The sequence below is a fragment of the Choloepus didactylus genome, chromosome 9, assembly GCF_015220235.1.
Source record: "Choloepus didactylus isolate mChoDid1 chromosome 9, mChoDid1.pri, whole genome shotgun sequence".
NCBI classification, from domain to species: Eukaryota; Metazoa; Chordata; class Mammalia; order Pilosa; family Megalonychidae; genus Choloepus; species Choloepus didactylus.
Window position 1 is genome coordinate 86,848,309 of NC_051315.1, and position 13,339 is coordinate 86,861,647.

The window sequence follows — 13,339 nt, forward strand, 5'->3', positions numbered from 1 at the left end:
GCAATGTGTTTTCTTTAGTTTAGTCTTTATTTCAGAACATTTCCCTTCACTGAAGTATGAATCATTTTAAATTTAGCCTGCATCTTCACATAAATACATTCATAATTAAGTATAACTAACTCTAGTCAAACTGACTTAAAAAATTGTTTTAAAAGTAAAATACACTTCCTTGTCAACTATCCAAGAAGAAAAAGAAACGGTAATGATATCACCTGCTTATGAATTAAGTTGACATAACAGTGCTACACCCCGACCAATCCAGTGCTCCTTGGGTTGGTCAGAGGGAAGAATCATGGCAATCACAAAATTTGTAGAATGGCCAGTGGTGGATAACGTTCCTCGCCGCTCACTTGTCTTATACAGTGGAGCAACATAACTTGGTCGTTTGGGTATATCTACCCTTTTACAGGGCTTTAGCCACATCTGGAAAAAAAAAAGTGTATAAAGCCCTTAAGCCAATACTGTTACATTTACATATATTTGATCCTAATATGGTATTGTCAGAGTAAGGTCAGTAATGATGTCTGCTAATTCTGCTGCCCAAATAGGTTTTAAATCTATCAGCAGTGCTGCCATTGCTCAAAACATTGTTCTTGAATTCTGAGAACTATCTTCAGAACCAGTTTAGAAACTGAGCAAAATTAGTCCGCATCATTCTCACCAGCCCTCTCAAAAAGCACATTAACCCAACTATTCATCACCTCTCCTGATATAATATTCAGGCCTCTGTGCTTCTCCCACATAATTGTAGAACCCAGATTTGTTATCATAAAGGGGATCCACAAAGCAGTTTTGTAGATAGAGCCTCAACGTAAGGACTCACTGTCAAGTTGAAGGTATTTCATTTCAACCCAAGAGTAATTTTGCTAATGAGAACTTTTATTTCTTAGTAGTTAACTTCCTTATTCAGGAGAATCATAATCTGTTTATAAATTCCTTCTGCTACTAACTGCAAACTACTTCAGTTTCCAGGTAAAAGAAAAACAGTTCAATCCCAATCAACTCCTAAAATTGCACAAATTTTGCCCTTTTGACTTTCAGTTTGGGTCTCCTATTTGAAACTTTTCCCTGTCTATATATACAGTATCTAGTATATAAGTCAGGTTTCTCCCAGCTGGCAGTCCTGCTACTCTGAAGGATTTGTCTGTCTTTAAGCTCCTCTTAGAGGCCCCCAAATGGAATTTATGTAAGTAAGTCCCAAAGCTTATGGTTTTATCACACCATCCCATACCTGCCCTTCAAATTGTGTGAAAATCTATCGAGCCACTTTCTCATAATGTAGTAACAAATGGAAACTTAATTGTTTATATAGCTTAATATGCCCATGCTGAAGACAGATGCCTAGAAAATGTAATTGTTTAGGCAGAAGGCTTTTATATAGTAATCTTTTAATCTGCAAGTTTCACATTTTAAGTCAAATTATAGATAGGAGAAAAACTATATAATCACACCTCAGTGTATGTGTGTGTGTGTGTATATATTATAATAGCACCCCATATATCATTTAAAAATACTAACCACAGGCATCGTATCATAAAGAATTTTGGGATGAGATTCTGCAAGTTTCTTGATCTTTCTATTCCAGGAAGCTCCATCCAGAAACAATCCATGAATGAAAACACCTAAACATAAAAGAACCAGGTTAATATAATACTAAATATGCATGCATATTGATTTAGTTCTGAATCTGAAATTCCTGCTTTTGAATACCGTGCAGGTGATAATAGGTTAGCAACTTAAAACTTGTTCTATAATGAAAGCAATGTTCAGAGTGTTTTGTTTTAACTGCCTATTTCAAGAACATCTATACTTTGCCTGGTGTTGTAATGCAACAGTAAAATTAGGTATGGAAGACAAAAGATGAAAGAAATTTTAAATTAGCCTATGGAAAGTCCCCTTCAGTTTGTGAACACTGTATTAAATTTGTCTTTTTAATTGGCCAATAATTATAATATGTTGTCAAAAGCCATAAAATCTACAAGAAAAAGTCAAATTATAGGGATCCTAGTGGCTACTAGGCAGCATATGAACAAAATACCTTTCTGCAGCTCCCTAATCTGTGACAGTTAAATTTCCACTCCCCTTTCAGAATTTACCCTCATTGCCAAGGCTTCTCCTTAAGTCTGTATAATGGAAAGACACATGGATGAACTCCCTCTGGAATATGATAACATACACTGATGGCCAAAGAGGAACACGAATTAAGAAATGAATGAAACACGGTCATTGCATGTGTTAAGCCTCACACTGAATACAAGTATCTGCACATGAAGATACTTATTGTAGTTTTTCCACAGATACAAAGTGAAGCAATGTGAAATGTAGAAAGACATAGGTTTTAGTTCCTAATTTGCTATGTGACCTTGAGCAATTCCTTTAACCTCCAAACCTGTCCTGTCATCTGTAAAACAATAATGCCTGCTTTTTCTGCCTTGTAGAGTTGTTAGAATCAAATTAGCTAATAAAGATGAGCCCACTCTGTAAAGCAGTATGTAGAGTATTATATCTGCTGGAGCCATGGCATTTAACAGGATGGAAATGCCTTTTATCTGTGCTGCCACCCAGTATGGTAAGCCACTAGCTACGTGTGGCTTGTGAGCACTTGAAATGTGGCTAGTCTGCCTGAGGGTCTGAATTTTTATTTTATTTAATTTAAAAGTTAAATTTAAACAGCCGTAAGTAGTTAGCCCTGCAGTGATTTTGGAGAGAAGACTTACCTTTTTTCTCGATTTTAACTGATAGAATAAATTGGAATAAAATAACTATTTTATTAATTGGCAAGGCACTTTTCTGATAACTGGTGGAAGGGTAGAGATAGGAAAGAAGCCAGTTCTAGCCCAAGCTGTTTTCAGGTGGGATCAATATCCCGCCCACTAAATTCCCATGAGAGTAGCCTCCCTCTCGCAAATCTTCCATGGATGCTTACTTTCTTTCAGGTAACTAGTTAAGTAGGAAGGAAAAAATGGAATGGCAAAAGACTGACTTGTAGATATGTGTATATATCAGTAAAAATATGTGTGAGTACAAAATAATAAAATCCATAATTTGGCTAACATCTATCAGCTAGTATAAATCAAATCTGGGTCAATAACTATGGTACTCAGTCAAATGGTTTATTTAGCTGGTGGATACTCTTTATTGTGCAATCCTGGAATACTAAATGGTCTCTCTTGATCTTGAAGTAAGTTGTGCTTTATACCTCCTATACTGTTTTCAAGATAATTTTAGATTTTTAATACCAACCTCCATTAATGAAAGCAGTTTCAGTTAAACTAGTGTATCATTGTAAAAAGAAATAACTACATACACAATGTCTAGGTTCAATGTATAATGATGGGTAATGCAAGTTTGATCTTAGATATTAGCCAGTTTATAAATTTCAGGCACTGCACTTATAAATTCTATATTTTAGCTAAGTTCAAAAACATAATTCTGAAGAATGTCATCAGTACTACTCAGACTTCAATCCAAATGGTACCTTCTGACTTTTATCATGATATGAGCGAAAAAAAATAGGAAAAAAATATTCTTATATCTGAGTTAAATACTTAAGAATTAGCCAAGAAACTTTTCCTTGAGAAATATGATGTTTTTAAACTTCTGCCTCCATGAAAATTCTTAGTAGATAAGTTAAGCATGCAGACTTCAGAGCCAGATAGCCTGGGTTTGAATCTCAATTCTGCTCATTACTACCTGGGCAAGTTAGTTAACCTCTTTGAGCCTTAGCTTCCACCTTCATAAATGGGCATAATTGGAGTACCCATGGCATAGAGTTAACGGTGAGAACTAAATGTAAAGGGCCTGGGTAGTTTCTAGAACCCAGTAGTTGCCCACAGCAACTACACAGTAAGTGTCCATGCCTTCCCCTTGTTTTGCCTTTGTCTAACTTAAACACTCCTTTTCCTCCCCCCCAAATATTTACTTTGAACCAAATTATTTATCCTTCTTGTTAACTGCTAATCTATATAACTATACTTTGAATTTTATGAGGGTGGGGACTCAAATTTCTATTTGTTAGTATTTTTACAGCATGTAATTCAGTGAGCTGTACTAGAGAAAATATTTCTTTAAAGGCCTATATAATTAGAGAACAATAAACTGAACAACTTAGCAGAAGGTTATTAAATTCCCTTCAGGCATGCAGCAGTATGCCCATTCTGAGTGTGTTAAGAATAAAGGAATTCTGAACAAATGGCCAAGTTAGTGATGGATTAGGCATCTATGGCTGGAATAAAAAATGATGAGGTGCTAACCTAACACTTGTCCCAATGATCTTTTACCCCATACATCTATTGTTCTTGAATGTGTTTCTGCCATAAAACTGCTTAAAAATTAAATATTACAGAGGAGTGCAATAAAATATAGTTTAAAATTCTGGATTAGATGTCATGAATTTGTAGTGGACCCAAACAGCAGGGTTTTGGGAATTTCCATGGGAGCAACTGAATGCCTGTTTTGTGCCAGACACTCTGGTAGACAAAGAGGAAAGAAGGGTGAAGACAGACAAGGTCACTGCCCTCTTGATATCTGCATTGTAGTGGGGGAGACAGACAATTAAGAAGGATAGAAATCATTAACCAGCATGACTAGTGAGGGTGTAAGGGAGAATAACAAGGTAAAGAGGGGCTTTAACAGATAAGACTGTCCCTGGAGGGTCTTTCTGATTTGAAGGTTGAGAAGTGCTCACCGTGTTGAATTTGGGCTTAGGAATAGTGTGTACCAAGATCCCAAAGAGGACAGAGCTTGAGGCATTCTAGGAACTGTTAGGAGGGAAGGGTGGCACATGGCAAGGGTGTAGTACAGATAGGCAGTGGCTAGATCATGCTCGGTCTCAGTCATGGAAAGGAATCTGGATTTTATTCTAACTACAATGGGAAAAATGTCTTAATTTATTTAGTTTGGATTTTCAATGGGAGCTAAGGGGTAACGTGACCTGTTTACATTAAAAGTTATGTGGCTGCTATATAAATTAAGGATTTTAAGTGGGTAACAACACAAGTAGGGAAATAAGATATGAGGCTAGAGAAGAAGTGTAGATGAAAATGATGGTGGCAGTAGGGTTATAGAAGAGTGACTGCATTTGATGTGAGTGTATAAAAGACATGGTTTTCTGGCTGGATGGTGGCACCATTTATTGAGATTCACTATAAGTATCAGCTGTCTAGGAGACATCAAAGTGGACGTGTCAGATAAGCAGTTGGATATAGAGATCTGGATCTCAGAGGAAAGATCTAGACTGGAGATTTAAATTTGGAGGACATAAGCAAGGAGATACGCTTAACGACACAGAAAAGGATTAGGTCATTTGGGGAGAGGCTGTAAAGAGAAAACAGAAACAGTCCCAGGGCAGAGTCTTTGGGAACTCCAATAGTTATTAGGAGAAAAAGCCAGCAAAGAAGCAGGAACATAACCATGGAGAAGAGGAAAATTAGGAAAGGGTGATGTCCTAGAAGCAGAGGGAGAATAATGTCTCCAGAAAGAGGAAGCTGTCAACTGGTTAAGATAGTTTCAGAAGAGAATGCATGGGATTTGTCAACATGGAAGTCACTAGTAACTGAAAAGATCAGCATCAGTTTATTGGAGAGGATGAAAGGCAAATAGGAAATAGGAGGTGAGAACCTGGAGGCAGCATATCTCAAAGATAACTGTTGAGAAATCTTGTTATGAAGGAGAGCAAAGACATGGGACTGTAGCTGAGGGGATGTGGATGTTAAGAAAACTGGAATTGTTCATTGATTTGTTTTAAGATTAGAGATCTCAGAGCATTTTGTATTCTTATAGGAATTATCCAGTACAGGAAGAGATACTGTTCATTCTAGAAAGAGAGGGTGCAAGTGAAAGAGCAAAGCCCTTGAGAAGAGAGAAAATGGTATCCAGACCTCCAGAGGGCACAGATATTGATAGATTTATGGATTTGGTGATGGCAGAAGTGCTTTTCTGATAGCGTTTTTATGTTTTCAGTGAAAGATGAGGTGGGAAATGGGGGCATAGTGAATTGAAAAGAAGGCGTAAGTGATCATTTTGATGGTGGAAAAGCAGATGTCCCAAGGAACAGTTGTAGGACTGCCTTGAGATTCGTGACAATCCTCTTGAGATTTGTGATGATCAATTTAAAATAAAACCACTTGGCAGTGAAATGTGAATATCATACTAGGTTGTGCTTTTATATCTCCTTGTTAGGATCTCCTACCAAAGTATAGGTTAGTTGAGGGCCAAGAGCCCATCTAAATTGCTTACTGTTGATATCCCCAGCACCCAAGAGATGACCCAATTAACTAACAAGTAAGAAAGTTAAACTGTCTTTGACGCATTACTTAAAGAAGTATATAACAACAGCCATTTAGGAATTAATGTTATTTTTTAAAAAACCATTTTGGTATAGCTCAGGAATCTATAGCATTTTTTTTTAATCATCATTTTATTGAGATATATTCACATACCATGCAGTCATACAAAACAAATCGTACTTTTGATTGTTTACAGTACCATTACATAGTTGTACATTCATCACCTAAATCAATCCCTGACACCTTCATTAGCACACACACAAAAATAACAAGAATAATAATTAGAGTGAAAAAGAGCAATTGAAGTAAAAAAGAACACTGGGTACCTTTGTCTGCTTGTTTCCTTCCCCTATTTTCCTACACATCCATCCATAAACTAGACAAAGTGGAGTGTGGTCCTTATGGCTTTCCCAATCACATTGTCACCCCTCATAAGCTACATTTTTATACAACTGTCTTCGAGATTCATGGGTTCTGGGTTGTAGATTGATAGTTTCAGGTATCCACCACCAGCAACCCCAGCAACCCCAATTCTTTAGAACCTAAAAAGGGTTGTCTAAAGTGTGCGTAAGAGTGCCCACCAGAGTGACCTCTCGGCTCGTTTTGGAATCTCTCTGCCACTGAAGCTTATTTCATTTCCTTTCACATCCCCCTTTTGGTCAAGAAGATGTTCTCCGTCCCACGATGCCGGGTCTACGTTCCTCCCCAGGAGTCATATTCCACGTTGCCAGGGAGATTCACTCCCCTGGGTGTCTGATCCCACGTAGGGGGGAGGGCAGTGATTTCACCTTTCAAGTTGGCTTAGCCAGAGAGAGAGGGCCACATCTGAGCAACAAAGAGGCATTCAGGAGGAGACTCTTAGGCACAAATATAGGGACGCCTAGCTTCTCCTTTGCAGCAACCGTCTTCCCAAGGGTAAAACTTATGGTAGAGGGCTCAACCCATCAAACCACCAGTCCCCTATGTCTGTGGTCATGTTAGCAACCATGGAGGTGGGGTAGGCGAATACCCCTGCATTCTCCACAGGCTCCTCAAGGGGGCACTACATCTTTTTTTTTCCTTGTTTTTCTTTTTTTTTTTTTCTTAACTTTCCCTTCTTTTTTAAATCAACTGTATGAAAAAAAAGTTAAAAAGAAAACAAACATACAATAAAAGAACATTTCAAAGAGACCATAACAAGGGAGTAAGAAAAAGACAACTAACCTAAGATAACTGCTAAACTTCCAACATGTTCCTACTTTACCCCAAGAAAGTTACATAATATAGCAACATTTCTGTGAACTTGTTCCTACTATATCCATCAGAAATTAACAGACCATAGTCATTTCTGGGCATCCCCAGAACGTTAAATAGCTTATCTGTTCTTGGATTATTGTTCCCCCTTCCTTAATTGCTCTCTACTGCTAGTTCCCCTACATTCTACATTATAAACCATTTGTTTTACATTTTTCAAAGTTCACATTAGTGGTAGCATATAATATTTCTCTTTTTGTGCCTGGCTTATTTCGCTCAGCATTATGTCTTCAAGGTTCATCCATGTTGTCATATGTTTCACGAGATCGTTCCATCTTACTGCTGCGTAGTATTCCATCGTGTGTATATACCACATTTTATTTATCCACTCATCTGTTGAAGGACATTTGGGTTGTTTCCATCTCTTGGCAATTGTGAATAATGCTGCTATGAACATTGGCGTGCAGATATCTGTTCGTGTCACTGCTTTCCGATCTTCCGGGTATATACCGAGAAGTGCAATCGCTGGATCAAATGGTAGCTCTATATCTAGTTTTCTAAGGAACTGCCAGACTGACTTCCAGAGTGGCTGAACCATTATACAGTCCCACCAACAATGAATAAGAGTTCCAATTTCTCCACATCCCCTCCAGCATTTGTAGTTTCCTGTTTGTTTAATGGCAGCCATTCTAACCGGTGTTAGATGGTATCTCATTGTGGTCTTAATTTGCATCTCTCTAATAGCTAGTGAAGCTGAACATTTTTTCATGTGTTTCTTGGCCATTTGTATTTCCTCTTCAGAGAACTGTCTTTTCATATCTTTTGCCCATTTTATAATTGGGCTGTCTGTACTATTGTCATTGAGTTGTAGGATTTCTTTGTATATGCAAGATATCAGTCTTTTGTCAGATACATGGTTTCCAAAAATTTTTTCCCATTGAGTTGGCTGCCTCTTTACCTTTTTGAGAAATTCCTTTGAGGTGCAGAAACTTCTAAGCTTGAGGAGTTCCCATTTATCTATTTTCTCTTTTGTTGCTTGTGCTTTGGGTGTAAAGTGTAGGAAGTGGCCGCCTAATACAAGGTCTTGAAGATGTTTTCCTACATTATCTTCTAGGAGTTTTATGGTATTTTCTTTTTTTTTTTTTTTTTTTTTTATCATCATTTTATTGAGATATATTCACATACCACGCAGTCATACAAAACAAATTGTACTTTCGATTGTTTACAGTACCATTACATAGTTGTACATTCATCACCTAAATCAATCCCTGACACCTTCATTAGCACACACACAAAAATAACAAGAATAATAATTAGAGTGAAAAAGAGCAATTGAAGTAAAAAAGAACACTAGGTACCTTTGTCTGTTTGTTTGCTTCCCCTACTTTTCTACACATCCATCCATAAACTAGACAAAGTGGAGTTTGGTCCTTATGGCATTCCCAATCCCACTGTCACCCCTCATAAGCTACATTTTTATACAACTGTCTTCGAGATTCATGGGTTCTGGGTTGTAGTTTAATAGTTTCAGGTATCCACCACCAGCTACCCCAATTCTTTAGAACCTAAAAAAGGTTGTCTAAAGTGTGCGTAAGAGTGCCCACCAGAGTGATCTCTCGGCTCGTTTTGGAATCTCTCTGCCACTGAAGCTTATTTCATTTCCTTTCACATCCCCCTTTTGGTCAAAAAGATGTTCTCCATCCCACGATGCCGGGTCTACATTCCTCCCCGGGAGTCATATTCCACGTTGCCAGGGAGATTCACTTCCCTGGGTGTCTGATCCCACGTAGGGGGGAGGGCAGTGATTTCACCTTTCAAGTTGGCTTAGCCAGAGAGAGAGGGCCACATCTGAGCAACAAAGAGGCATTCAGGAGGAGACTCTTAGGCACAAATACAGGGAGGCCTAGCCTCTCCTTTGCAGCAACCATCTTCCCAAGGGTAAAACTTATGGTAGAGGGCTCAACCCATCAAACCACCAGTCCCCTATGTCTGTGGTCATGTTAGCAACCATGGAGGTGGGGTAGGCGAATACCCCTGCATTCTCCACAGGCTCCTCAAGGGGGCACTACATCTTTTTTTTTTTTTTTCCTTGTTTGTCTTTTTTCTTTTTTTTTTTTTTTTTTAACTTTCCCTTCTTTTTTCAAATCAACTGTATGAAAAAAAAAGTTAAAAAGAAAACAAACATACAATAAAAGAACATTTCAAAGAGACCATAGCAAGGGAGTAAGAAAAAGACAACTAACCTAAGATAACTGCTTAACTTCCAACATGTTCCTACTTTACCCCAAGAAAGTTACATAATATAGCAACATTTCAGTGAACTTGTTCCTACTACATCCATCAGAAATTAACAGACCATAGTCATTTCTGGGCATCCCCAGAACGTTAAATAGCTTATCTGTTCTTCTTGGATTATTGTTCCCCCTTCCTTAATTGCTCTCTACTGCTAGTTCCCCTACATTCTACATTATAAACCATTTGTTTTACATTTTTCAAAGTTCACATTAGTGGTAGCATATAATATTTCTCTTTTTGTGCCTGGCTTATTTCGCTCAGCATTATGTCTTCAAGGTTCATCCATGTTGTCATATGTTTCACCAGATCGTTCCTTCTTACTGCCGCGTAGTATTCCATCGTGTGTATATACCACATTTTATTTATCCACTCATCTGTTGAAGGACATTTGGGTTGTTTCCATCTCTTGGCAATTGTGAATAATGCTGCTATGAACATTGGCGTGCAGATATCTGTTCGTGTCACTGCTTTCCGATCTTCCGGGTATATACCGAGAAGTGCAATCGCTGGATCGAATGGTAGCTCTATATCTAGTTTTCTAAGGAACTGCCAGACTGACTTCCAGAGTGGCTGAACCATTATACAGTCCCACCAACAATGAATAAGAGTTCCAATTTCTCCACATCCCCTCCAGCATTTGTAGTTTCCTGTTTGTTTAATGGCAGCCATTCTAACCGGTGTTAGATGGTATCTCATTGTGGTCTTAATTTGCATCTCTCTAATAGCTAGTGAAGCTGAACATTTTTTCATGTGTTTCTTGGCCATTTGTATTTCCTCTTCAGAGAACTGTCTTTTCATATCTTTTGCCCATTTTATAATTGGGCTGTCTCTACTATTGTCATTGAGTTGTAGGATTTCTTTGTATATGCAAGATATCAGTCTTTTGTCAGATACATGGTTTCCAAAAATTTTTTCCCATTGAGTTGGCTGCCTCTTTACCTTTTTGAGAAATTCCTTTGAGGTGCAGAAACTTCTAAGCTTGAGGAGTTCCCATTTATCTATTTTCTCTTTTGTTGCTTGTGCTTTGGGTGTAAAGTCTAGGAAGTGGCCTCCTAATACAGGGTCTTGAAGATGTTTTCCTACATTATCTTCTAGGAGTTTTATGGTACTTTCTTTTATATTGAGATCTTTGGTCCATTTTGAGTTAATTTTTGTGTAGGGGGTGAGGTAGGGGTTCTCTTTCATTCTTTTGGATATGGATCTCCAACTCTCCCAGCCCCATTTGTTGAAAAGACCATTGTGGCTCAGTTCAGTGACTCTGGGGGCCTTATCAAAGATCAGTCGGCCATAGATCTGAGGGTCTATCTCTGAATTCTCAATTCGATTCCATTGATCTATATGTCTATCTTTGTGCCAGTACCATGCTGTTTTGGCAACTGTGGCTTTATAATAAGCTTCAAAGTCAGGGAGTGTAAGTCCTCCCACTTCGTTTTTCTTTTTTAGAGTGTCTTTAGCAATTCAAGGCATCTTCCCTTTCCAAATAAATTTGATAACTAGCTTTTCCAAGTCTGCAAAGTAGGTTGTTGGAATTCTGATTGGGATTGCATTGAATCTGTAGATGAGTTTGGGTAGAATTGACATCTTAATGACATTTAGCCTTCCTATCCATGAACATGGAATATTTTTCCATCTTTTAAGGTCCCCTTCTATTTCTTTTAGTAGAGTTATGTAGTTTTCTTTGTACAGGTCTTTTACATCTGTGGTGAAGTTTATTCCTAGGTACTTGATTTTTTTAGTTGCTATTGAAAATGGTATCTTTTTCTTGAGTGTCTCTTCAGTTTGTTCATTTCTAGCATATAGAAACATTACTGACTTATGTGCATTAATCTTGTATCCCGCTACTTTGCTAAATTTGTTTATTAGCTCTAGTAGCTGTATCGTTGATTTCTCAGGGTTTTCTAGATATAAGATCATATCATCTGCAAACAATGACAGTTTTACTTCTTCTTTTCCAATTTGGATGCCTTTTATTTCTTTGTCTTGCCGGACTGCCCTGGCTAGCACTTCCAGCACAATGTTGAATAACAGTGGTGACAGCGGGCATCCTTGTCTTGTTCCTGATCTTAGAGGGAAGGCTTTCAGTCTCTCACCATTGAGTACTATGCTGGCTGTGGGTTTTTCATATATGCTCTTTATCATGTTGAGGAAGTTTCCTTCAATTCCTACCTTTTCAAGTGTTTTTATCAAAAAGGGATGTTGGATTTTGTCAAATGCTTTTTCAGCATCTATTGAGATGATCAATTGATTTTTCCCTTTCGAGTTTTTAATGTGTTGTAATACATTGATTGTTTTTTCTTATGTTGAACCATCCTTGCATGCCTGGAATAAACCCCACTTGGTCATGGTGTATGATTTTTTTAATGTGTCTTTGGATTCGATTTGCAAGTATTTTGTTGAGGATTTTTGCATCTATATTCATTAGGGACATTGGCCGGTAGTTTTCCTTTTTTGTAGCATCTTTGCCTGGTTTTGGTATTAGATTGATGTTAGCTTCATAAAATGAGTTAGGTAGTGTTCCATTTTTTTCAATGTTTTGAAAGAGTTTGAGTAAGATTGGTGTCAGTTCTTTCTGGAAAGTTTGGTAGAATTCCCCTGTGAAGCCATCTGGCCCTGGGCATTTATTTGTGGGAAGATTTTTGATGACTGATTGGATCTCTTTGCTTGTGATGGGTTGGTTGAGGTCTTCTATTTCTTCTCTGGTCAGTCTAGGTTGTTCATATGTTTCCAGGAAATTGTCCATTTCTTCTACATTGTCCAGTTTGTTGCCATACAGTTGTTCATAATATCCTCTTATAATTTTTTTAATTTCTTCAGGATCTGCAGTTATGTCACCTTTTTCATTCATTATTTTGTTTATATGGGTCTTCTCTCTTTTTGATTTTGTCAGTCTAGCTAGGGGCTTGTCAATCTTGTTGATCTTCTCAAAGAACCAACTTTTGGTGATATTTATCCTTTCTATTGTTTTTTTGTTCTCTATGTCATTTATTTCTGCTTTAATCCTTGTTATTTCTTTTCTTGTACTTGGTTTAGGATTGGTTTGCTGTTCATTTTCTAGCTTCTTCAGTTGATCCATTAGTTCTTTGATTTTGGCTCTTTCTTCCTTTTTAATATATGCGTTTAGTGCTTTAAATTTCCCCCTTAGCACTGCTTTTGCTGCATCCCATAGGTTTTGGTATGTTGTGTTCTCATTTTCATTCGTCTCTATATATTTAGCAATTTCTCTTGCTATTTCTTCTTTAATCCACTGATTGTTTAGGAGTGTGTTGTTTAACCTCCAGGTATTTGTGAATTTTCTAAGTCTCTGATGGTTATTGACTTCTAATTGTATTCCATTGTGGTCAGAGAATGTGCTTTGAATAATTTCAATCTTTTTAAATGTATTGAGGCTTGTTTTATGTCCCAGCATATGATCTATTCTGGAGAAAGTTCCGTGAGCACTAGAAAAGTAAGTGTATCCTGGTGATTTGGGATGTAATGTCCTGTATATGTCTGTTAAATCTAATTCATTTATCAGATTGTTTAGG

General features: G+C 37.6%; 1 protein-coding gene across 4 annotated transcripts in view; it reads right to left on the bottom strand.

The window, feature by feature from the left end:
- Positions 1 to 13: 13 nt before the first annotated feature.
- DNAH7 (dynein axonemal heavy chain 7) overlaps positions 14 to 13,339 on the bottom strand; it is a 371,530-nt gene continuing 358,204 nt past the window's right edge. For all 4 annotated transcript variants that reach the window (XM_037850664.1, XM_037850667.1, XM_037850666.1 and 1 more), the window contains 2 exons: positions 1,519 to 1,622; positions 14 to 423 (listed from right to left, as the gene is read on the bottom strand). In XM_037850664.1, coding sequence (XP_037706592.1) covers positions 217 to 423; positions 1,519 to 1,622 — 311 coding nt within the window. In that variant the 3' untranslated portion in view covers positions 14 to 216. The remainder of the gene's footprint in view (positions 424 to 1,518; positions 1,623 to 13,339) is intronic.